Consider the following 26,904-nt stretch of genomic DNA (forward strand, 5'->3'; position numbering starts at 1 on the left):
TGTAGTCTACTCTCTGTGTCCGATTGGTTACCCCTTCATCAGTAATAGCATCATTTAATCTTAAATATTAAGGATAATGTTGAAAAGTTATTTTTTTGTAGCCCTTAGTTAAAAACGTGGTTAAAGCGGTGGTTCCCAACCAAAATATAGACACAGTAGGCCGATATCTCTGATTCATCTAAAAATATAAATAGATTTTATTCATTAAGATTTAAACTTTGAAGATGTGAACACAAACCTTCACTCTGAAAAAACATTATTGATTGATCCCAAAAACACAACAGTTTGTCTTCTGCTCCTGTGCGTGTTTCATTATCAGCCTGCAGCAGAACCACGCAGTACTATGTTCCTGACACAAGGTGGCGCCAAATTAGCATCTTTAAACCTTACAGTGGCGTCTGTCTGCAGCAGAGATACAAAGTTTATTACAGTGGAATCAGTTCAGTATTCATTACGTCTGTAAAGTACAGAAACCTTCTCACCATATTGATTATCACAAAGTCTTTATTTGAAATACTAAATCAATATTATGAGATTATTCTTATTATAATGATTAAAAATCACATTGGCAGAAATGGGCTTCCATATTCTCCACTACATCTGTCTGTAAACTACAGTTACTGCACAGATTCTGATTTTACATGAAATACATGTAATTAATTATATATATATATATTAAACTACCATGTACACTAACAGTGTGTAATGTAGTAAAGCTGAACTCCCCTTCAACCAGCGTCAATGCATCCGGAATAATATTCAAATTATATAACAACATAACAAGTACTGTTGAGACTTTAAGTACATTTTGCAGTCACACTGAGAGGAACCATGGATGTTAATATCTCTACAGTACATACATATATATATTATGTACCTTTTAACAAACTGGATTAGTTTCAGTGTTTGTGTTGAGCTTCACATGTCTCACTTGTATCATCCAGAGTTACATTAGTTCAACTTGCTTTTTGAGTGCCGACTTTATTTAATGTTAAAAGTTAAGAAATATTCTGCTGAGTGTTTCTTCACTGGTGAGAAAGCCGACGTTAAATCGCAGGTTTTTTCAGTGAGGATTGGTGCGGTGAAAGAAAGCTACAGGCGTCTCGAGGCAAAGCTAACGTTGGATGGTTGGGGGGGGGGTGACCATACCGGCATTATTTAGCTAGCTACATTAGGTAGTGCAGCTAACTTGTGCTACATGCTAACAGCTATAGAAACTGTGGCTTTGTTTCTTATCTTACACACATTACTGTCCAACTTCTGTCTGTGGACATGTTTGTATGAGCTAATAGCTAACCTGGCTAGTACTTGGTTTTCTGACCTGTTGTACTTATGAAGTCGCGTACGAGGTCTTTCCCAGTTGCAGCTTCGAACTTACGAGTTAAATGGAACGCACCATTAGGCGGGATTGTGCCAGCGCTGGTTAGCCAACGTAGCCTGCAAATTTTCTACAACTAAAATATGTAAGGTGGTAATTTTAACAAAATATAATAAATAAGTAAATATTATTAATATAGTATTTGTGTTAAAGGTTAAAAAATTTATATTAAAAAGAAAATAAATAGGAAGTTTATTTTGAAGGAGACGCGCTGTCAGCCAATCAGGAGCCGAGTTCACTTCACCTCGAGCTCCTGGAAGAACGGAGAGGAAACCCCGCGCTGACAACGGTTCCTACCTCGTGGAGATAAAGTAATAAAAGTGGTTGAAACTGATTAAAAACTGATTAAAAACTGATAATGATAAAAACTGATTGAAAACTGATTAAAAACTGATTGTAATGATCCAGTGTGGAGCCCTGGACCTGTGAGAGTGCAGTCGGAGAGACCTGACGTCTCCCTCACGAAGGAAACGCATCGGTGAGCGATCGTCGTTACCATGCTAAGCGCTAGCTGAAGATGCTAACTAGCACAATGGCAGACGCCATTCACTAATGCTACAACCATTAGCTTGATATTTTAAAGCTTTAAACTTAATCCAGTGCTGTGTAATATGTTGGTTTGTATAATTGTTACACACTGAACTGTGTAATGTGTTGATTTAGCACTTTTCTCTGCACTTTAAGCACTTTAAGCCATATTTTAATTATCTTTGAGAGCTTTATTTGAGATGTAAACGTCCTCACTGGTGTCTGTGTTAGTTTGTATTCTAATCTTCTCATATTAGTATATTGATCAGGGTTTTCAATAAGTATCTGACACTTTGAGAATATTTATGTTGTTACTGATATTGTGATGTCATATTACAATGATTTGTATTAATTATTATATTAAGATATTAATTATCTTAAATCCTAATCTCATTAAACTGAACGTTTAATGAGATTAGGATTTAAGATAATTCCTTTATTGATCCCCCTAAGGAGAAATTAATTTTGACACAGCAATGTTAATGTGTACGCCCACAGGAGGCTCCAGCATGTCATGTGATCTACAATCCCGACCCCGACCACAAGTCCAGAACTGTTCACCTGGTCCACCTGCGGTCCTGACGAACCCAGTGAGCCAATCAGAGGACCAGAAGGTTCCCAGGGAGCAGGTAGGTCACTGCCTTTACTTTTCTTTGTCCTTTGAGTTCGAAAAGATTCACTGCTGACGATGATGATAAAATCCAGAAAACACTCCTGAAAGTGGTTTCTATGTGGATCCTGTTAGAGTCCGAAATCCTTTTATTTATCACTTTTGGCGAAGAGGGAGGAAGAAGGAGGAAGAATGGAGGCTGACTGAACTCCTCTCAGAGAGCGGCGGACGCTGCCAACAACGCCCAGTAATTGGCAGAAAATGGACATTTTTGTCATAGCGGATCAATTTGACTGTTACTGAGAGACACTGTAAGATTCAGCTGCTAAGAATCCACATTACAAGATGATGAAGGTCAAATAAAAACATGATGATTCAGCATGAATTCTTCTCCATGAAGGTAGTCTTACTGTAATAAATACAGCAGAACTTATATATGCTGTCACAATAAAATTATATTAGTTCTGTTAGTTTTACAGTTAAGTTTTGTTCCAGTTTTTATCCTGAAAGGAAATTAAAATGAAAAAACTTTACAAATGCCACATAAAATAAAGGTTTTGTAACAAAATATGATGGTTTAAAGTAAAATCTTTGTTGAAATAAAGTAAAAAAAAATAACAAAGTGTTTTTACGGTAAAGAAGTGTAGTTGCCAGAATTTTACTGTCATGAATACAGCAGTCGTTTTTCTACTATTAGTTGGAGTTTTATTCCATATTTTAAGTTTTTACCATTAAAACATTAACATGAAAATACCGTACGAATGCCAGAAGTCTGGTGGTATTCTGCCGGGTAGAGGTTGAGCTCTGGTGCAGAGAGATGGCTGAACTACAGTCAGTAATGTTCATCTCACACAGTCAGAACAATAAACGGCTTTAAGTTCATTAAACCAGCAGCTTTTAGTTCCAGCTAACTCACAGAAACAACAAACTGTTGACTCGGTGAGTTATTTAGTCCACGGTGTTAACTCTTCAATCAGTGGTTCTTTAGACCCGTTTCAGTTTGTTTCTACATCCAAAATAACAATAAAAAGATGAGTATATAAGTCGACGTTAGCTAGAACATAATACAGCAAAGCTAGCTTCATAATAGCCTCACATTAGAACGTTAATATGAAAAAATTACATTGAGTAACATAATTTGTCACAATTGGACAGCAACAGTAATAAGTCAGTAAATGTTCCGTTGTAAGCATCCATATTCAGGTGATTATACACTAATGAAAACATAGCTGTGAATATTATATTACATTTCTAACAATAGATCCTTCTCAATGTTACACACTGGAACTTTCAATAAAATTAAACTAAAATATGATTTAGTTGTTCAGTTGTTGAAAAATGAAAGCCCCTAGGGGCTCCTCTCTGGAGCTCAGAAATAGCTGCACTGATTATTAGGTTCCTTTGAAATTTGCGGAGTGTGGGGGGAGTTGGAGGAGGAGCCCTACCCTCCCTCCTCACTCCTCCCTCTCTTCATTATCCTCCAGAAACTGCAGCTCCCTGCGCGACAGTCGGGACTCCTGAGTTTGGGAGCGGAGGGATCAAATGCAGCAGCAGATCTGTAAGTGTCTCTTTACCCGTGTACATAAATGTGGATTTTAGCAGTTCAGTGTGAAGATCTTTAGGAGAACTGATTAATAATGCCTGTCAGGTGTCATTAGTGTATGGCAGACTATGGGAAGCAGTGGGTTTGGAGCTGAGAGCCACAGACAGTCTGAACACAGCTCTGTACCACAGTTAACTTTGTTTTTCATCAGTTTCTGTTTAGTTTTTTATGATAATATGTGTTTGTTCAGAACACACTGACTCTCTCTCATGTAGAGCAGCTGTTCCAAACCTTTTTCTTTAATCTATTTCTGAGTAAACTGACAGGTTTTATAGATGTTTTATATTATCAACAATAACAATAACAGCAGAGAACAGCTGATAAACTGAACAATGAACCCAAACACTGAACTCAGTAACTGCAGGAAGTTTGCGTAAAACCAGAGATTTGGATGAATTTTGAGCAAATTAGTTTATAAGATAAGATATTCCTTTATTGATCTCCACATGTGTTACAGCAGCACAGGGAATGAGAATTAAATACAATAAAATAAAATGAAAATATAAAAGGGGGTGCTGGGTGCTGTGGTTGTGGAGGGTGGAGATACTGGGAGCTGTGGTTGTTGAGGTAGGAGGTACTCGGTGCTGTGGTTGTGGAGGTTGGAGGTACTCGGTGCTGTGTTTGTGGAAATTGGAGGTACTGGGTGCTGTGGTTGTGGATGTTGGAGGTACTGGGAGCTGTGGTTGTGGAAGTTGGAGGTACTGGGTGCTGTGGTTGTGGAGGTAGGAGGTACTGGGAGCTGTGGTTGTGGAGGTTTGAGGTAATGGGAGCTGTGGTTGAGGAGGCTGGAGGTACTGGGAACTGTGCTTATGGAGGCTGGATGTACTCAGTGCTGTGGTTGTGGTGGTTGGAGGTACTGGGTGCTGTGGTTGTGGAGGTTGGAGGTACTGGGTGCTGTGGTTGTGGAGGTTGGAGGTACTCGGAGCTGTGGTTGTGGAGGTTGGATGTACTGGGTGCTGTGGTTGTGGAGGTAGGAGGTACTGGGGGCTGTGGTTGAGGAAGTTGGAGGTACTGGGTGCTGTGGTTGTGGAAGTGCTCAGGGTTGTGGAGGTTGGAGATACTGGGAACTGTGGTTGTGGAGGTTGAAGGTAACGGATGCTGTGGTCGTGGAGGTTGGAGGTACTGGGTGCTGTGGTTGTGGAGGTAGGAGGTACTGGGTGCTGTGGTTGTGGAGGTGCATGGGGCGGTGGTTGTGGAGGTTGGAGATACTGGGTGCTATGGTTGTGGAGGTTGGAGGTACCGGATGCTGTGGTCGTGGAGGTAGGATGTACTGGGTATCACACGCTTCAGAGTCCTCCTGTTCCGTTATGCCAGTTTGTGATGTTTCTAGTCTATTATTTAAATTGTTTTTTCAATATAATTACATGTAAAACATTTCGGCAGGGAAAAAAAGGCTATATTATACAGCAATTTGATTAGAAAAACCCATAAATGCTTAATTTCAAAAAAAGGATCCATCAGTGAATTTATGGCATTAAATTATTTGTCAGAATCAGTGTCATTGCCAAGTAGATTTTAACATTCAAGGAATTTGCCTTGGTATATTGGTGCATTACATTGAACATAGAGAAATATGAATATAAAGATAAAATAGAGGCAATAAAAGAGATATGACATCATCATTCAATAACACTAAGATGGCACTGAAATTGCATTGAACTGCATCTTTTTGATGAGTTACGTATGATTTAATGAGAAACATGAGCTTCTCAGAGGATCTCTGTCATTGTCGGTGACAGGGAGGAAACTGCAGTAATCAAACTCTTCAACAGAAATATTGAATATGAAATATAAATTAATAAACTTTAAATTTTAATTTTATTTATGAAACTTATAGTATCCTTATTTTAGGAAAGAAATTTAGGTACCCCCTGCAGTACTGCAACGTAAGTTTTAGTGAACTTGAAAATGAACTATATATATTATTATACATAAACAAAATCTTAAACTAGCAATCCAAAACAAATGTGTCACAACAAATACCCTGAGTAACCGCATTAAGTCTAACGTTATGTTCATCTTTTGTATTTGTGTGCAGGTCTAGGACCTACTCCTTATTAAATTATTTACAGTGGTCTCTGTAATAATGTACAGTTCCCACCTCACTCTTCTGATTAGGCGGCGTTAATGCAGTTTTTATAGAAATCTCTGACGTAAAGTCGTCCCAAACTGTCCGCTCTATGCCAGCATTGGACTCACAAGGTTCAGGGCGATTTAAAACAGTGGAGGGCGAGTTGAGACATTTTAACCCACAAATTGCAAAATATTTAGACTCACTGCTTTGAATTAAGTTTGTGTAGAAAAAAGATCCGAACTAACTCCTGTTATATTTGTATTCTAGGAGGAGAGAAACTCAGGACCCGTCCCAACATGAAGGAAAGAACAAGTCTTCTATTCAGCCTCATCATAGCAGCGTGTTCCTATGGCATCACTGCTCAGAGAACAGGTGAACGGAGTGGAACAGTACATTCTTGGTATTTCTGTGGTTTTCTTTATAAAGAATCCTGGAACAATAAAGTACCGTACTGTAACCATTTTAAAGAAAAAAGTAATTTCCTTTGGCTACGAAACAACGAGTGAAGTTTTTCAATAATATTTTATTAGTCTTTAATGTTACTCTCTGACTTTGTAATATTTTCTCACAATACCTATTTTTGCGCATGCAATGGTGACCTTATTCTTCCCCTGTCCAGCATGTGAAAATGCCACCTTGGCCGACATCGTCTTCTTAGTCGATGGCTCCATCGGCTCTGATAGCTTTCGGGATGTTCAGAGTCTCCTCAACAAAATGATAAAAGCCCTAGACATCGGCACTAATAAAGTTCAAATCGGCTTGGCTCAGGACAGTGATCAAACTTACCCGGAGTTCCTGCTTAAGGATTACACAGAAAAGAAATCCCTGCTGGCTGCAGTGGAAAGAATCCCCTACCGAGGAGAAGGCAAAAAAACGGGCCAGGCCATCACCTACCTCCTGGAGAAGTACTTCACCCCAGAGGGAGGGAGCCGAGCCAACAAACGAGTACCTCAGATCGCTATTGTCATCACAGATGGAGTGTCCACGGATGATGTTGTAGTGCCAGCACAGAACCTGAGGAAGAACGGAGTCCTAGTGTTTGGCATCGGGGTACGAACACGCAACCAGATGGGGCTTGAATCCATCGCCAACCGGCCTCCAGGACGCTTTGTGTTCTCCATCGATAGCTTCCAGGATCTCCAGAGCAAGACGGACAGTCTGCTGCAACGTGTTTGTGTCTCCATGGAGGATCAGAGGCAAGGTGAGGCAAAGTATTGGAGGAAACATATATATAGTTGTGCATTTATTCTTTTTGCAATAAATACTTAAATAACTATCCAAGAAAAATAACTAGCCAAAATCTATCTTTTGAAATGTACAAAAGCGTCCAATTCCTAGTTTTCACGTGACGTCATACCCTTATTGGAACGCCCACTTGGAAGGAAAAACAAGACTTCTGATACCTGCCAACTAACTTAAGTAGGAATTTTCTACACAGAGTAAACAAAAGTTTTTTTAGCCAAAATGGCGGGTGGTTGTTGTGTGATCAGACGCACTAAATGACGAGGAGTCATTTCTGTCATCTGTTTCGTCTTATCGTTGTCTGGAAGAAGTTTCTCTCTCCAGTGTTTGGTGCTTTGGTGCAACTTTTACCTGAGTTACCTGAATGAACTGTCTGTTTTCTGTTGAGTGTTTATTTCCGTGGTCACTTCATCTTTTGCACAGATTACATTTATTAATTACTCTTATTGCCTTTTTGTTTGCGGGGCTTTTGTTCCCCTTGCAGTGGAGTGTGGAGCACGGTTGGGTCGGGTCTCTACCACTCTCCCAAAAAAAAGCCTTGATCAGTGCTGACACCGATCTTTTTCGATTGGGCCGGGACATCCTGAGTCTGTACTTTTGTATGCTTTCATTCTGGTAGCAGTGTAAGAGGAGGGATGTAAACATCTCTGGAACTGGAGTTCTGAGGTTCTGTATGTGGATCCCAAGTTCCCAAAACTTGATTAGTTCATTTGCGTATCTTTGTTTTTCTTCTTATAGTATCTTTATATTAGAGGTGATATAAATATTCATGGCTTGAAATTAATGGATAATTTGCATGCCTGCGGTACTACAGTGTGTCTAGTGTAGGCTGCGATATTGGAATATGTTGCCGTCCAGGGCTCAGTGACTGAAAACTATGAATAAGGTTTTGGTCTGTTGTATTGAGATCATTCTGGGTTTGTTAACTGTAGTAGTCTTTTTGACAAGTAAGAAAATGTATATGCATAGGTAAGGTGTCAGTTTGCTTTATTTTCTTGTGTGAACACATCCAAAGACAAAAGTCTACTGGTTCCCAATCATCCACTGACAGTAGGACAAAAATCCTTCCATCTTAGAGGGATATGAGTTGTACAAATGGGCATAATGATGCATACATTCTGAAGGTGTTTCATCTGCTTGTAACCATAAGCAGTGGTGTGAAACCTGAAAAACAAGACTTTGTGTGCAGCTTTTGGTAGAGATGTGACGATACCAGAGATTTAATACCAACACTAGTAAAATTCCATGATTCTTGACACCGAATTTGATACCACAGTACAACAATAACTCCCATGTGCTTCAACATACACAAGATGTAGCCATCAAGTAATTTATAAAAAGAAACTACTCAGTGTTTTTGTCTTTTCTGCTGCCTGTTTGCTTTCCACTCTTTAATTGATTGTTCCATTTTAATATGGATCTTACAATAAATTAGTCATGTTTTAAAGCCTTTCTTTGTCATCTGTGATGTGATCAGATTTTCCCTGAACCTCGGCGTTCCCGCCCGGGTGGTGCAGCCCTTTCAGGCGGACATGGCCAAATCTGAGCCCATCATCCATCCATAGTACCTACAGTAGTGTAGAGTAACAAGTACCGTCACATTTTCAGAACTTGTGTACGAAGTGTCGGTTCTTGTCACATCCCTATATTCTGCTGATCAAAACCTGAAAATACAAACATTTGTATGTTTCTTTCAAGTTGAAAGGTCACTTAAGCTCAACTCTTTGTACCCTCACTAACCATGATAAAATAGCTATGAATCTGAGGGTTGGCAGGGTTAAGCCAGAAAGAAATTGTGGGTGTACAAAAACTTAGATAATGAATCAACAACCTCTTTGTTTTGATTGTAATGTATTGTAATAAAATGTAATAAGTTTTTTTTTTTGGTTTTCTTTCAGCTTTGGCAGAAAAGTTTGCAGATGTTTTCTTCTTGGTGGACAGTGGCATAGCTCAAGGACAATTTGCTGATTTTAAGTCTGACCTTACCAAATTGATCACTGATCTGGATGTTGGATCGTCCACCAACCGTATCGGTTTGGCTCAGTATGGCCAACAAACCAATGTTGAATTCCTTCTCAATGCTCATCCAAATAGACCGAAGACCCTGGCTGCTGTCAAACGTTTCCGCCTGCGCCCACAACCCAATCGACCACGTAACCTGGGGGCCGCTCTGGACTATGCCAAAGCTCAATTTTTCACCAGTGGGGCGGGAGGCCGGGCACAAAAAGGCTACCGACAGTTCTTGGTCGTTGTGAGTGGAAAAGACTCAGATGATAGTGTGTTTAAGGAGGCTTATGCAATCAAATCAGAAGGGACAACCCTTGCTGCAATGAGCGCAGGTGCATCAATGGATTTTCTACGCTCATTTGCCAGTGTTGGGTACGCATATGATTCTCCCAGAGTAACTCTTTTAAAAGATAGCATCAAGACGGAGAAACTGGAGACCAATGTTGCTGAAGGTGAGAAACATCCTTTGGGCACTTACTTACCTAACCAGTAGTTGTATTTATTGTTTTATCATTTTTCAGTTAGCAGTTAGACAGTTCTATTAAATACATTCTGACTTGCACTACATTTTAAAAATATTATAGAATATTATACTGTTTAATGATGTTTAAAAAATGTTCCATGTAAAGTAGATCGCAAATTAGACAGTCACAAGAAATAGCTCACACAGCAGATTTTAAAGACTGCATTACATGAGTATTCCAGTAATATATTTCATTTTAAAAATTATTTGAAAGATTAAGTAGCAGATGGCTCAACAATGGAATAAATGAACACAAATACTTTAATGCCCAGGGTGGTGATGATTTGTATTTGTTAAACATACAGACAGTATGCAGAAGATGACAGACAGGACAGACAGATTTCATTTTGATATGATGTATGATATGATATGATATGTAGATCCATAAACTTGCATACCATTGGATCTTTTCTGATACAGGTCCTTTTTGTCCAGTACAAGTTAACTGATTACACTTCTTTCACAGATTGCAAAGGAGCCAAACTGGCAGACGTTGTGTTCATCGTTGATGAGTCGGCAAGCATTGGGACCACCAACTTCCAGATGGTGCGCACTTTCCTGCACTCGATTGTGAGCAGCCTGGATGTCAATCAGAAAAGAGTCCGAGTGGGTGTTGTTACGTACAGTAGCATGCCCACAGCACACATCTACCTTAACACGTTCAATGACAAGAACGAAATCCTGCAGTTCCTGAATATCCTGCCTTACCAGGGAGGTGAGACAAACACTGGAGCTGCCCTAAACTTCACTCGGAAAGAAATCTTCACAGTGCAGAAAGGCTACAGGAAGGATGTCCAGCAGGTGGCAGTAGTGATCACCGATGGTGAATCCCAGGATAGTGTGACAGAAGCGGCAGCCATTCTCCGTCGGGCTGGTGTCACACTTTACGCTGTAGGAATCGAAAATGCAAACAAGGCTGAACTAGAGAAGATGGTGTCCTACCCCTTCCATAAGCATGTTTATAGCGTGGACAGTTTCAAAGATCTGAAAACCATCACGGAGAACCTGCAGAAAACCCTGTGCACTAACATCATTGAAGAAGCACTAGATACAAGAAAAGAAGACGTCAAAGAAGGTTTGAACCTCTGTTGTTTTTATTGTCATCAATTACGCAAATATTTCCAAGTTATATTTATATATATATATATACACATATTTGTACATATATGTATTTATATGTATGTGCTGTGGGGATATAAAACTTTACTTGTTTCCTATTCAGTAGCCGTTCTTTAAGTTTAGCCTTTTTTGTTTTAATGTTAATGTTAAACCTTACTTTTTTTAACTGTGTGAAAAGAACTAACTCCTTGTAGTCTTTCTCTCCAGCATGTGATCAGAAGGATGAAGCAGACTTCTTCTTTTTGATGGACGACTCAGGAAGCATTGAGAACCAAGACTTTGCTGACATGCAGACGTTCATCATTGAGTTCATTAGTATTTTCCGTATTGGGCCAGGACATATCCGCATGGGCCTTGTGAAATATGCTGATTTGCCAACGAAGGAATTCGACCTGAAAACCTACTCAGATGCTGATAAACTGAAGGAAGCTATAAAGAGTATTGAACACAAAGGAGGTGACACCAAGACTGGAAAGGCGCTGTCATCCATGGCAACCCACTTTGAGGAAGCTCGGGATCGGAAAGTCCCAAAGTACCTGATTGTCGTTACCGATGGGGAATCCAAGGATGAAGTAACAGCTCCTGCTGCAGATTTGAGGGATCAAGGTGTCATTATCTATGCCGTCGGAGTGAGTAAAGCAAACCAGACTCAGCTGCAAGAGATTGCCGGCGACCAAACAAGGACTTTCTTTGTTCAGAATTTTGATGCCCTGAAGTCAATCAAGAATGATATCTTCAGACACATCTGTTCTCCAGACAGTAAGGAATTAGACTGGACTTTTAACTCCATTTGCATTCCTCTTATTTAAAAGCTTATGTCATAGTCACTACATGCATTAGCTATGCATGCTACATATTGTTACTTTTCGGAAAACTGACATGATAACTGAAAGGCTATCAATTTGCCCATGTATTCAGGATTTCGCAGGCTCTTTTTGGTATTGTTGTGGCCCGAAATACCTGATTTAACAGCAGGTTTAAAAAAAAAAAAAAATCTAATTAAATTACCTAATTAGGATTATCCCTATGGAGAATATTATCAGATTTGGAATAGCAGTGGAAAATGAGTGTGCATGTAAACATAGTCAGTATCCAATGACTAAGGGGTAAAACGGGAACACCACGTTAACATTTCTGTTTTCTGTGTCCACAGTTTGCAAAGACATACTGGGTGACGTATTTTTCTTAACTGACAGCTCTGCGAGCATCAGTGACGCAGACTACCAGAAAATGAAAAACTTCATGAAATCTGTTATCAGCATGTCCGCCGTTGGGCAAAATGAGTTGCATGTAGGTGTCATGCAGTTCAGCAGCAACGCCAAACTGGAGTTCCCCCTCAACCAATACCACAGCAAGGAAGAAATGTGGAAAGCCATTGATAACATGCAGCAAATCAATCAAAACACGCACATTGGAAATGCCATTACTGAGGTGTCGAAGTATTTCAAGGAAACCAGCGGAGGGCGTTCTAATCTGAGGCAGTGGCTGATAGTAATAACAGACGGTGAGTCCCAAGACAGTGTTATAGGCCCCGCTGCGGCTCTGAGAGCTAAGGGAGTGTTGGTCTACGCCATTGGAGTGGGGAAAGCCATCACCTCCCAGCTGGTAGAGATCACTGATTCCTCAGAGAGGGTTTTTACTGAGAGCAACTTTGATGGGTTGAAAGACTTGGAGAAGAAAGTGGCCTTAAAGCTCTGCGACCCAAAAAGAGGTAAGAGCAGTACGAGAACAGTTTTAAACTAATATATACAGTTATTTATACACATACACGTACTGTATGCACCCAGTGCACCTTTTTGAATTTAGATCTAGTTGAATGTAAACAGCAGCAACAAGATAATGATGATAATATGGTTTCATCTTCACATAAAATTGTGTCCATCCACTTTGACCTCATTCGAGCACCAAAAATCATTGATGTAAACAGTCCGTCTCCTCTCGTCCTACACTCTGTCGGCTCTGAACACAGTCAAGGATCCCATGCTGATAGTCTCTGTAAAGATGTGGGCACAGCAGTGTCTGATTTCCCGTTGTTAGAGTCCCATTTTGTCCAGACATTATACAGTAGCAGCCTTGAGTCCAAACTTGGCCAGCATGGCTCCTATCCTCTTTGGGTGACGGTACCCTCTGTGGTGGGCTGGTCCCGCTGATCTGGCTGGATGAATCATCTCAAAATTAGTTTTTCTTTAATCCAGACCCAACTCTTTGATTTACAATGCCTGTGGACTATTTCTGTCATAGGTAAAACATGTTTCAGCAGTAAAGCTGACAAAAATGAATGAAAAACAAGACGTATCTGGATGCAGTTGGCGCCACAGTCAAAATCTCTTGAATCCAGTTGATTTGAACTAAATTTGGCTCAGGAATGTAAAAACAAATACAATCAGACATCATTCAATTATGAATAAAGCTGAAAACATAAACAGATAAAAACAAAACATAGTAAGTTTGAAGGACCTATCGGCCTCTTAATCTGACTGTACAGTTGGTTCTGTTTACATCAATTAACATTTCGCCACAAATGCTATGTAACTGGTGAAATAGAAATGCACAGAAGAGTCTTTGTGGCTTTAGCAGTTACCTTACTGACCACAGGATGGATCAGTGACTAGCTTGCCAGCTAACAAGATCCAACATCTAAATCAGTCTTTGTGTTTTGTACAGAGATACGTCTAGGACGTGCTTAGCAGTTTAGTTGATGTTATCTTGTCATTTTTAATGGATTTTTTTCATGAGATAACTAATCAGTTTTTCACTTTCCCTATTAACTACTCTCTTCATATCTTTTTATTCAGAATGCAAGAAGACAGAAAAAGCAGACATTATTTTTCTGGTGGACGGGTCTAAAAGCATAGGTGAAACAAATTTCAAAAGCATGCAGACGTTTATGGAGTCAATAGTAAACCAAACCACAGTTGGCAAGGACCTGACTCGCTTTGGGGTCATTCGTTACTCCACCAGGGTCGAATCTGTTTTTACTCTTAAGGACCATGACTCCAAACAAAAAGTTCTTGCACAAATAAAAGAACTAGAGCTACTAAACGAAGACACCTACACCAGCAAAGCCTTGAAGTACTCATTAGACTTCTTTAATGAGCAGCATGGTGGCCGGAAAGCACTCAAGGTGCCTCAGATTCTCATGGTGATCACAGACGGGGAAGCCACCGACCCATACCAACTGGAGCCCAACTCTGATGCACTGCGAAACAACGGAATCACTGTGATCAGTATTGGAGTGAAAAATGCAACATATAAAGAATTGTTGACCATGGCTGGTGACGACCCATCTAAAGTTTTCTATGTGGACAATTTCAAGGCCCTAGAAACTCTGTACAAGAATATTTCTTCTATCCTCTGCAATACCACTAAGCCAGGTAGGTGTGTGGATGGTTCACAGTACTATAGACATAATGTTATTCTGTAAAGAGATCTAGGACAAAGTAAAAAAGCTTAAACCAGTCCAAGACCAAAACAAAGCCAATAATTCCAGTTGGTCCATATACGGGCCAGTTACAGATGGAAAGAAGGCAAATATAAAATGTTGTCAGTTGGAAGAATATGAACATATTTCTTTCTAGGTATAGTGAACTACTAAACTTACTTTAAAGTAATTTGTTGAAACAAACTAGTGCATTATGCGAAAAACAGGCCCTTTTTGCATGGCAGGACTTGATACAACATAGAAATGTGTAAACAGCATTTGTTAATCAGGTGTTGGTCACACTTGTGCGTCCCACTTGATTAAAGTCCTGGTGAAACAGAAATCAGAGTGCTGACATTTATGTAAGTACCGAGGGGCTTGTCATGGTAGCCAGTAGCCAGTGTGTAACTTCCCCCCAGTCCAGCAGCTGTAGCAGACCCACTAGGTGACTCCACTGGGAGTGGAGGCTCCCAGTGAACAACACGTCCAGTCCGGGACTGATGCTGACTGACGACATTTTGACCACAGGAAATAAAGTACTGAGGTTTTTATGGCATCTAACATTCCTTATAGCGACAGTTAGCTTCTTTTAGCAACAAGTCCATTTGGAAACTCTGTAAATCACCAGGTTGTGTTTACTGGGAGGCTGCTGAGCCCAGTTCGGTTGCTAACGGCAGCGACATTAGCAGTTAGCAAACAGCAGCTACATTAGCAGTTAGCTAATGGCAGCAACATTAGCCGTTAGCTAATGGCAGCTACATTAGCCACTAGCTAACAGCAGCTACATTAGCAGTTAGCCGGGGGACGTCAGAGAGAAAACCAGACAATATTCTCTCCATAAAATATAATCCAGTTTCACCCAAATCTCTGATAAAGTTGTGTGTTTGTACAGTAATCAGTGAGCTCTGCTAGCCAGCCATGCTGTTAGCTAGCTGTGTGGTGGTTGAATGTCATAATATTATTGGTTGAAATCAGTTAGTTCATGTTGACGTAACCATGCGTCACATTTTGTTTAACAGGAAGACAAAATTATCGGATTCTGATATAAAAGTTTTTTTGGCATAAATTGTTAAATAGGGGAATAATATAACTGAGGATCTGAAAGGGTTAAAATTACATTTTTAATTTCACCTGGACTTTAATGTTTGTGAATAAGAGAGTATAGGGAGACCTCAAACCACAGGAAATTAGGCAGTTAAGAGTGTGATATGGCCAAATATAAATTATGCTATACAGTCATAATTTCATGTTTCTTAGTAATGTGGACAATTATCTTTTTCTTGCTTTGCTTTGGCAGTTTGCAAGAAAGAGAAGGCCGACATGGTTTTTCTGCTTGATTATTCTAGCAGCATCAACCAATTGTCCAACGACAATCACGAGATCATGAAAAACTTCACCAGAGATGTAGTGAACAGCTTTGAAGTCAGTAAAGAGTATGTGCATGTTGGAGTTGCACAGTTCAGCGTTCATACTCGGAGGGAGTTTTACCTCAACGAGTACTTCAGTAGGGAGGATGTGAGCGCACAGATCAAGAAATTGGAATACGAAGGTGGAAACACTCACATCGGACAAGCCTTGAATGAAGTTAAGGAGTACTTTTATACATCAAAGGGCAGCCGTAGTGGAATCTCCAAGAATCTGATATTGATCACAGATGGTGATTCTCAGGATGATGTGGAGGACGCAGGTCAATATATCAGGGATCTGGGAGTTGAGGTGTTTGCCATTGGCGTTGGAGACGTCCATGACCTGGAGCTCTTGCAGATTACTGGCACCCCTGAGAGGCTGTTCAACGTGCGAAACTTCAACGAGTTGGCAAATATCAAGAAAAAGTTAGTGGACACCATGTGCGAACCCATCCAAGATTCCCCTGGTGAGTTGAAAAGTGTGAGTTTGCCTCAGTGTCTGTCTTGCCTTCTTTCATGCCACGTTCCTCTATGTCTATGAATGCCAAAAGTAAAAACTTATTTCCCTTTGCTCCAGCCTGCAGCATTGATATCGCCATAGGATTTGATTTTTCCCAAAGAACCAGAGCTAGTGAGATGCTGATGCGCATCAGCAACCTCCAGACCTTCCTGCCAGACATTGTCCATTCCATTTCGGAGGTAAAAGGCCTGTGCTGCCTCTTGGCAAGTGACGGAAAAGATTTCCTTTCTGTCGGGACCAACATCTCCTTCCATGTAGTAGATGATGGAGGACGTATATTGTATGATACAGACTTTGTACCCTACAACGAGGCAGTCGTGCAAAAAGTCCTGACGCTACGGATTCCAGAATCTACCGCCTTCAACACTGCCCTGCTGAACTACTTCAAGGAGAGGTTCAAGACCAAATCTGGAGCTGGTGTCAAGGTGAGCGTGACAGCTTCCATTTATTAATCATGAAATTATCTTATGTTGCGTTCCCAAAACAAGTCAAGTGAATATTCGCCTTGCGTTACACTTTAATCTGGTTTATAAAGGTGGTATGAGCCTAACATTTAATGTCAATAAACTAGGGATGGGTCCGATCCAGTATCGTTATCGGGACCGATACCAGCGTAATTCACGTATCGGAATTTCCCAATCCAACCTGCGCAGATTTCCGATATCCATGAGCCATGTCTGCGCTTTAACGTTGTCTGCTGAAATGACTCCACAGGCGATTCCTGCCTCCCAGTCAATGAGACACAGAGTTATGAGACACGCCCCCGCTCAGGAAATTCATTCCGCAGTTTGCAGCCAGCTAGCAGGATAGCCTTGAGCAGCATTGTGGCTAGCCAACATGTCCGCTGTGTGGAAATACTGTACACTGGAAACACCGCAGAGCAAGACAGCCAAATGCAATGTTTGCAAAGCCGTAATTCAGCTCCCTCGCGTCGTACAACACTTCGAACGCAATCAAACATTTAAAAAAAGCACCACACGAAACAGCACAAGGATTTTTTAGGCGAGCTGTCAGGAATCACTTCTGGAGTCATTCCAAAAACAAGGTAAACTCCAGGTAGACAACGTGAAACCTTATACTTACCTCAAGTTGCCTTTTGGGACATACATGCATACATACGTACATATCATACTTGCCTGTTGAGAGGAGTTTATTTCAGCCTTATATAAAATCAACAATAATGATGATGATAATAATATTAAAGCAAACAGAGCTCTGGTATCGGAATAGGATCGGTATCGGCCGATATCCAAATTCAGGTATCGGGATCGGATCGGAAGTGAAAAAATGTGGATCGTTGCATCCAGACAGTAAACATTCTTTCCAAAACAAATTGATTAAAACCGCTAAAAACACTGAATAAAGCAGTTCCACCTTAAAAATCACTGCTTCTCCTACGCTGTTGGACAGAAAAGGGCACCCCAGAGGGGCTGCGAGCTGAGCTAATGCTAACGTTAGCTCAGCTTGTTTCTCTGATAACTTAAGATCCAGACATTCCCAGGGTTTTACGTAGAGCCAAATTATCTGCAGTCGTTCACACTCTGTTTATATAACAAACCAGCAATTATTATAAGTACAGCTGGGAATATCATTTGTTTAGTGGATGTGTAAAAGTATTGGAGTATTAAGATTCATGTTTTGGGGACCATGGACCAGGGTTAGATCTAGGGAAATAATATATTTTATATATATATATAATATATATATATATATATTATATATATAAGATAACGAAAATATTTGTTGGCGGCCCTAACTGCTACCCCTGCAGACCCACCCCTCCCGACGTCTAAATCTTATGGCAGATAGTTGCTGGATTATCAAGATTATTAAGTGGTGGAATGACTATAAACATGCTATCGTCATGCAAAATCTGGACAAAAAGCATCCTGATTAAATATGTATGTGTCTAACATGTGACTAACCTCGTCCATCAGGTGGCGTTGATCTTCTCGGACGGACTCGACGAAGACGTGATGAAACTGGAGCATGAATCAGAGCTGCTGCGACAGTCTGGTAAAAACAATAGCACTTGTTTCTACTGTTCTAATACATATTAATTAATCTTCCTCTAATTCATTTCTTTATTGGAGTCGCCCCAAAACACCCAAAGCCAACGGTGTTCAGTTAGTTGCAATCTGACATTTGACCACTAGATGCCACTAAATCCTACACACCTCCTCTACAACTGTAAACCTGCAATCTGTGGTTTTGCCTGTTCTCTGCAGGGGTCAGCGCTCTGCTGACGGTGGCTCTGGAGGGAGCGAGGAAGCCCGCCGAGCTGCAGATGGTGGAGTTTGGCAGAGGATTTGGCTACCAGCTCCCCATCCACATCGGCATGCCAAGCATTGGCAACGTCATCCTCCAACAGATTGTAAGTCATTTATGTTACCTCACAACCAGAAGGCCCTCGGCCCTTCTTCGGGAAACTAACTCATAAGGCGTGTTGTCCACGTCCAGGTCAAATGTTTCTCCCTGTTCTACCGCTGGTAGTCAGTGAAATTCGTCATAGGCTCCTCCTGGCTTCATCAAACTGCTTCCTGGATCCTTCTCCACAGCTCTGCTGTAGGCTGATCATTGCATGAGTTCAGACTGTTCGATTGAAGTGTGAACCTATCGTTGCGTCACCTGTTGGTTTATGGAGTACTTTACGATAGGTTTTTCCTTGAGGTGTGTCTTTTATTATGTTTGAATTAATTCCAAAAAATGATCAATAATAGTACATTGTACAAACACATAGTACACTCAGGAAACGATAACATAAAGACTATACCATAGGATAAGATGGTGGTTCCCAACCTTTTTCCTTAAGGGATCCCTTTTTATCATTAACTAAATTGATGACAAAGTGACATACTTTATATATATTTTATAATACATAGCAATAACAGTAGAGAACAACTGAACAGTGAATACAATAACCGCATGAAATTTGTGTAAAACAAGATATTGAACAGAGATTAGTTTTCCTGATATTTTTAGGAACTAGAACTTAACAATTATCTGTCTGTGTTATCTGTATATATACATCAATCATACAAATTCAGTGTTTGAAATGCTGAGATATAGGTCTACTATGTATATTTTTTAGACCATAGCATTAAGAAGACTTTGCGATCCTCCATGAAGCTTTGTTGACACCCAGTGGGGGTCCCGACCCCCAGGTTTGGAACCTCTGGGATAAGACATTTAAGATAAGATCGACCTTTATTGATCCCCCGTGTAGGGGACTACTTTGTAGGGTGTTACAGTTGTTGAACTGTATCAGTTTAATCAATTCATTTTGGTTATCAAAGTTTATAATTATCAACAGATAATAGAAAATGACTTTAATTAATATTAATGATCCTCTGAGCACCACCCTTAAATAAGGGAAACAATAGCCAATGATTGATTGATCAGTCTCATAAAAATACACTAAACTATTAATTCAGAAATCAGATTAATAATTTTAATTAATAAATTATTAATAGCTACAGTGGAAGGCTTAGGAGTTCTGCATAGAAGAGGTTGGTATCACTCACTCTTGTACGAAATTAAATAGGCCAGCATATGTAAAAACAAGCATTTATTAAAGGAATAATAAAAGCAAACAGAGGAAAATACATTATATACAATCTAACTTATAGGAAAAAAGTTAGAGGAAAAGGTGTGTGTGTGTGTGTGTGTGTGTGTGTGTGTGTGTGCGCGCCCTTTTGTCCTTTGTTTCAGCTGAGTATGAAACACATGTTGGTGAGAGACAAAGAGTATGGAGGAGCGGGAGGGTTTGAATCCCTCTCCTTGTGTGTGCTGAGGTTTAGGCAGAATATGTGTGTGTGTGATCTTAGATTAACAGTGCCGTTAAAAGGGAGTTAGTTGCATGCAAAGACAGTCTGAAGCAGAACATTAAACTAACATCACCTTAGCACTGTCTCAGAGACTAAAGTTACTACAGTAACCTGAGTTAATCAAATCGACATCACAATACAATAACCTGAATAAAACACGTTACTTTAACAGTAATTAAACAGTCGTTGTTTAGCCGTTAACTCTATGAAGTTATCTGTTTATGCCCAGTACGTTACCGACAGTCCAATGAAGGAAGGTGAGCTGCATGGATCAGCTGGCGTTCCTGTGAGCCAGGCTGATCAGAGTTGTGGTTCGGAAGTCCAAACAGTCTCTGCTGTGCAATGTCTGCTGGTACAGGTAGCAAGAGGAAAAGGCGTTTCACTCGTTGTTCTGCTGAGTTAACGACGCGTTGCTCCAGTAAAGTCAGCTGGCAGACTTTCTGTTTAAAGCTACAGCTCTTGACTCCCGTTAGCGGTACGCTGGCCAGGGATTGCAGGAAAAAGCTCTTATACTGGGCTATAATCCTTTGTCGTGCGTTGTACGTCATCGGCGGGCCGGGTCAAGGTCCAAAACGTATCACCCGGTGTGGGCGAGTGAGGTGAGTGAGGAGTGAGAGAAGAGGCGAAGAGAGGTAAGAGGCAGAGAGTTTTATCACCTGGACATTGCGCGTCATCAAGCTGCATCAGGTTACGGTCAAAGGAAGTGACCCATCACAATAAGTCCCATTAACCCCATGTTTTAAAGGTCTCCTTTGACCCTACACCCATATGAGTTATAGTCCCGATGCCTCCTCCCCAGCGTACCACAGCAAAGAAGATGACCCTGGCCACTACAGATTGACACTACTGGTAGAACATCCATAGTAGCTGAGTGCACATGTTGAAGGACCTGAGCCTCCTTAGAAAGAACAGCCTGCTCCTTTCCTCAGTGTGGTCCGTCCAGTCCAGTGTGGTCCGTCCAGTCCAGTGTGGTCTGTCCAGTCTAGTTTGTTGTTGAATTTGCTCTTACCACACAAATGGGCCACATATCTTTGCATATAAATCTTGCTCTCTTATTGGTGATGGCACCAAGTGAGTGTTAAAATCTTTTGTACTACCACTGGACTTAATTGCTGTCCGACAGATCTTACAAATGGACAGACTTTTGTCCAACTTTCCTTCCTTCTTATAGAAACCAAATGTCTTCCAAACTTTAGATTTTAGATTTGAGCTGCACTGTAAATCGTTGACCTTTTACCTTTCACAAGAGTCGAGACGCTGTTAGCAACAGAGCTTCAGTCAACTGATTCATAACCATTAACTGGTTTATGGTACATCGAGATCGATCCAGGGGTCTGAGTACCGATGTAGTTGCATCTATAATGCTAAAACCAATTTCCAACATGTATCTGTAAATCTATACCCCCCCGATAATTACGCTGTGAAAATTGGGACGAATTTTTGAATTATGAACAAAAACAGCCAGCCTTAATCTATGCTAACCTCTTCACCAACTGCCATCGTTATTTTTAAACAGTTACTTGTTGTACACGTTTATGTTCATTGTTTTCTCCTCTGCAGGACACAGTGTCAAATAGGGAGTGCTGCAACGTCACATGCAAATGTTCGGGACATGAAGGCATCCGTGGCCTTCCAGGCAAACCAGGGATAAAGGTGACTGGAATACACATTTAAATTAGAACTTGATGATAAGAACATTTGGGGAAAATGTGTCCAAAGGAAGAAGGCTGGTTAGGGCTGAGAGCAAGCAGACCCTTGCAACAGCTTGTTCGAAGGTTAGTCTCTTGGGAATCTTGAGTATCACAGTAGACACTGTAAGGTAGACAGAAAAAAGTTGGTGGCTTTTCTTAGTTTTTGAAAGAGTTTCTGTTAATGTTACGTCCACTGATTTTGTTGTTTGTGTTTTTATGAACAGGGTCTTCCTGGACAGAAGGGTCATCCAGGCTTCCAGGGAGAGGAGGGAGGCGTCGTAAGTGGTTCTTCATTCGGATTATATCCGTACAGTGTTTACTACACGTCCAGAAGATATTGCTGTTACACCCGTTTGTACCTTCAGTCACTGCTCTGTTTGGTTGTTGCAGGGTGAGCGAGGACCTCCTGGACCAAGTGGACCTCAGGGCATCCAGGGCTGTTCTGGATACAGAGGACAGAAGGTACAGTTTGGATCGAGACAGTATCAGAAGGTTTTTTGGGGGATTGTTGCAGCCGAAAATGCCTGATTATAAGGCATCTTTTCACTTTTCACCACTTTATGTAACCTCTCGTTAGTTGAGCACGTTGGCGCACAACACGACGATGATTGCGACATCAACAATTTGGAGATATATTAAGCAACCTTTACAACAACATCGGCGACATTTATTTAATTACTAGAACTAGAAACAATGAAGTGAGTTTGGCAACATGTGGCTCAACTTTTTTATGCAGGAATCTGCAGCGAATGGTCAAATTTGATGAAAGGTTGCAGCTGTTGGACAAGATTGCAAGGTGGCACAGAATTGTTGCGTTTATGTCGTGATCACGACTTCCTGGAGGGACGGATTCAGAAGAACACTGATACTGGAGATGGACGGCGACATGTGGAAGTTGTGTGGTTAGCATATAACTTTGCTGAGACGTCTATTTTCAATGTTTTTAAAAACGCTCTCCGTCTTACAGAATGATTCGCTACTTACTAAAGATGTAGACACAGATTTCAGCTTTTGTTTATTGGTATGAAAATGCTGCTATATCATTTTTAAAACTCAGATATAGTAAACTAGGCAGGAGATTAGGATACAATCACTTTCTTCACTGTGACGAACATTGTGGTGAAGTCTTCCGTTGTCTGCTACTCGTGTGTTTCAGACAAAAAAGTTGGCATTAAATTTTGTCTTGTGAGGCTGAGAAAGGTTTCTGATATGAGCATTATAGTATATATTATATAATTATGTATAAATATATATATATTATATGTATATAAAAGAGCACTTGGTGACATCATTAACATCTGTTTGTGTCTGCAGGGCAACCGAGGGGTCTCCGGCAACAGGGTGAGTTCTTCAGGACTAGAATGTAATCAAAAGTCAGATAAGCAAAGCAAAAAAGTGATTTACAGACCGATGTTTGGCAAACACTTATCGAGGACAGCAGTGTTGAGATCTGACAGCTGATTTTCCTCCAACGCTGCAGGGTGAGAACGGAGAAGACGGACTGGACGGAGTCGACGGAGAGCAGGTATGAACATCAAAAACATTTTATTAGCAGTTTTCGTTCAAAGAACAATAACAAAACTTTATCAGTGATTTAGGTGAAATTGGATCATATTTCATGGAGAGAATAGTGTCTGGTTTTCCCTATGACGTCCTCCGGCTGCTCTGCCACAACTCTGCTAACAGCTGCCGTTAGCTAACTGCTAATGTAGCTGCTGTAAGCTAACTGTGCAACTGAACGGGGCTCAGCAGCCTCCCAGTGAACACAACCTCCGAGACAGCCAGAGGACAGGGTGGCAGGAGTCAAAACCGGCAATAAAAAACCTCAGTAGGCTACTAGTGAAATAATATTATATAATGCTATTTTTGGTACTGAGTATTGTTTCTGGTTTGGTTTGCAGGGACTTACGGGACTAGATGGAGCCCGAGGAGACAGAGGAGACCCAGGAAACCCGGTAAAAAATCTAAAAACCCTGTAGATACTCTGTTTTTTACATAGTTCCTACTGTTGTTGTTACATATTTTAGCTGTTTATCTACCCACATCGATCAGTTGAGCTTGGAGGTGTTGACCTCTGACCTCAGGCTGTTTGACTGATGGGTTGAACTGTCGTCCTCAGGGTATCCCGGGTATAAGAGGAGAGGCGGGGCTGAAAGGACAGCGAGGACTGAGAGGAGATCCGGTGAGTCCCAAGAGGGTCTCTGTCTTTCTGTCTGTCGTTTTATTTCTTTTGTTCATGTCTTCTACCTCCCAGATCCCACCCCCCTTCTGTGTACACACCCTGACCCACCAGGAGTAGCCCTGATCCCTCACTGGCTTCCCACTCACAAAGACAATGATTGTGTTCACTGGAACAAACATCTTCAGTCCAAGTCACTTGGATCAAATACCGCAATCGATACTTTTCTGTTAATTTGATGGAAAGACGAGACGACAATAAACTCTTAACAGAACTGGTTTTGCTTTTATTGCTTAGTTGCACTTGGCAGGAAATTCAATTGAATTCAAAAACTTTATTTGACAATCGATGATTGGATTTAAATGACACTGACTCTCCTGACTAGGACTGAAGTTATGGAGTAATTAAGTAATCGAGTATTTTATTGATTATTTCATTGAGATATCGACAAGAAATACTTTTGCTTTATGAAAGCAATAGTAAATATGCAATAGACAAAACAAGACACGTCTTTTACGTTCAAGTTCAGTTCCTCACATTTGTAACGAACCAATTTCATTAAAAATTGTTTCACAATGAAGCGAGTTACAGTCGAGTTAGCGCAGTCTGAATCTTTCAGTACTGTTAACTTGCTGATCTGACCTCTGCAATATAGCAACCCTGCAGAGGCACGTCAAGTTGAGGATACAGTATCTACGTTTTCTATATTTATACAGGATACAGAAACCATTTACGTGGGGAAATGGCTGGATTGTTGCTTTTATTCAACAGTTTTTTAGACTGAAGTGAATTTCATTTTAAGAGAGAATCAAAGAGCCTCCCCAGTCCAGAAAAGTTTAAAGTAAGTTTCAGGCAGTTAGGACTTTGTTTTGTCTGACAGGGTGAACCAGGCACGGATAACAGGACCCCCGGAGCCAAAGGAGACCCCGGAAACCCAGGTTTACCGGTAAGAAACATTCACATCAAAACAATAACAAACGAGGAATTCATGCTAATATACTAAGGCTAACGTGTGCTCAGTTTGTTTCTATGATAAGATCCAGACGAGTTAAAAAGCACCAAGATCTAAACAGTGGATGGTAAAAATTTGGCTTCAGACTGGAAACTTTGCTAACAGCAATACATCAGGATGTAACCTGATTACATTACCAGGTACAATTCAGGTTTTTGTTCAAAGGAAACATACTCAGAACCCAAATTTACTTTAGAAATCTACTCCCAGAAGCTCCAACAGTCTACAGATCTGAACTCAGGGTTAAGGGTTTTATGCTTTTAAAAAATCTTAATTTTATTGTGTTTTATAAGTGTATTAATCCTTTATCACAACGTGTTTAAATAAACAGGGTATACCCGGAGAGGACGGTCAGAAAGGAGATCCTGGAATCCCTGGAAACAGGGTGAGATTTCTGTCCTCCATCTTGTCCTATGATATATTTATACCCAGTGGTTTTATTAAGTATTTCCAATTTATGCTACTTTATACTTTCATATCACTGCATTTCAGGTCACTGTAGATTTACTTCTTTATGCTTTTGTACTTATGACTGTTTACGTTTAGACTTTTTCAACTAGTCTAAACCTTGCTACTGTCGCCAAGTTCTCCCTAATGGTGGGAACTGTTGTGTGTCGTGAACACCAGGTTCTTACACAGCTACAGATACACAGCCCTAGACAGTACCATATTTTTCTGACTGCTTTTGTTGTCTGTATATATTCACCCCAAACAGCCAGTAAAGTGACAAGAGAGAAACTTTAATGTGTCCATTGAGTGCTGACAGACACTCGGTTCATTTAATCCAGTCACATGAGAAAGTTTTCACGCTCAATCCCGTTTATTCACAGATTTTATTTGGGTCACAAATATCTTTGTAGAATCTCTTCTTCCTGCTAAATGCACTAATTTTGTCTCATTTATAAAGTATTTAAAATGTGTACTGTTTTTTTACTGATGAGAAGAAATAAAAACAGTGAGACTGCCTTTTACAGTTACTCTGCTTCAAAGCATTCATCAGGTCTCATTTATAAAGTGAAAAACTTGCATACTTAAGATGATTATTAATTTAATTATAAGTTTAATGTTTTTTTGTTTTGAAAAAGTTGCAGAAAATGTGACGTGATGCAGAAACAGCTGTAAAACTGCTCAGGAATGTTCATTTAGGCACAAATTTGCTCGTCTCAATGTAAATTAAGTCACCATGGTTTGTCATGTTTAAAAAGTGAAAAATAAGAAAATAAGTTTGGGAAACTGCTGTAACCTTTATGTGACTCAGCTGTGAATATAATCACTGTGAATAATACGTTATTAATTACGTCTGTTTTGTGTGCAGGGTCCAGATGGAAGAAGAGGCCCCATCGGTGTGAAGGTAGGACAGAAACTCAAACACCACGCTCTGTAACATGTCCATAACACACTGAAATACTCTCTTTACACTGCCTGTGTCCTTTACAGGGTTTGCCTGGAGGACCGGGAGCTCGAGGACTCCCAGGGAGCCCAGGTGCTTCTGGTCCACAGGTGAGTTCTCTCTGAGCCTCGTCTCTGCATCCAACATCTCATCTAAATGTATTTATTTATACAGAAATTCTGTTGTTATCGGGATATACCAAACATTCAATCATTGTAGTGAGACTTAGAAATCATGATAGTTGACTTGACAGCAACGTAAACCCAGAAATGTTAAGTACCCCGGAGTTTTGTGTTAGAAATGTACCCCAGAATTTAGAAACTGACAGATGCTAACTTGGGCATTTTGCATAATTGGCATTATTCATCACCTAT

At 40.5% G+C, this 26,904-nt stretch overlaps 1 protein-coding gene and 1 long non-coding RNA gene across 2 annotated transcripts in view; both read left to right on the forward strand.

The window, feature by feature from the left end:
• Positions 1-26,904, forward strand: part of LOC127362989 (uncharacterized) — a 46,403-nt gene that overhangs the window by 831 nt on the left and 18,668 nt on the right. The gene's annotated exons all lie outside the window — the stretch shown is intronic.
• Positions 4,001-26,904, forward strand: part of LOC127362986 (collagen alpha-6(VI) chain) — a 41,572-nt gene continuing 18,668 nt past the window's right edge. Inside the window, exons 1-23 of the mRNA XM_051399417.1 lie at positions 4,001-4,074; positions 6,461-6,565; positions 6,813-7,394; positions 9,334-9,894; positions 10,432-11,040; positions 11,292-11,843; positions 12,238-12,795; positions 13,880-14,458; positions 15,803-16,378; positions 16,489-16,856; positions 18,369-18,447; positions 18,660-18,805; positions 21,819-21,911; positions 22,174-22,227; positions 22,340-22,411; positions 23,264-23,290; positions 23,430-23,474; positions 23,851-23,904; positions 24,069-24,131; positions 25,009-25,074; positions 25,472-25,525; positions 26,456-26,491; positions 26,578-26,640. Of these exons, the coding sequence (XP_051255377.1) occupies positions 6,490-6,565; positions 6,813-7,394; positions 9,334-9,894; positions 10,432-11,040; positions 11,292-11,843; positions 12,238-12,795; positions 13,880-14,458; positions 15,803-16,378; positions 16,489-16,856; positions 18,369-18,447; positions 18,660-18,805; positions 21,819-21,911; positions 22,174-22,227; positions 22,340-22,411; positions 23,264-23,290; positions 23,430-23,474; positions 23,851-23,904; positions 24,069-24,131; positions 25,009-25,074; positions 25,472-25,525; positions 26,456-26,491; positions 26,578-26,640 (5,313 nt within the window). The 5' untranslated portion in view covers positions 4,001-4,074; positions 6,461-6,489. The remainder of the gene's footprint in view (positions 4,075-6,460; positions 6,566-6,812; positions 7,395-9,333; positions 9,895-10,431; positions 11,041-11,291; positions 11,844-12,237; positions 12,796-13,879; positions 14,459-15,802; positions 16,379-16,488; positions 16,857-18,368; positions 18,448-18,659; positions 18,806-21,818; positions 21,912-22,173; positions 22,228-22,339; positions 22,412-23,263; positions 23,291-23,429; positions 23,475-23,850; positions 23,905-24,068; positions 24,132-25,008; positions 25,075-25,471; positions 25,526-26,455; positions 26,492-26,577; positions 26,641-26,904) is intronic.

Source organism: Dicentrarchus labrax, unplaced genomic scaffold (assembly GCF_905237075.1).
Source record: "Dicentrarchus labrax unplaced genomic scaffold, dlabrax2021, whole genome shotgun sequence".
Taxonomy (NCBI): domain Eukaryota; kingdom Metazoa; phylum Chordata; class Actinopteri; family Moronidae; genus Dicentrarchus; species Dicentrarchus labrax.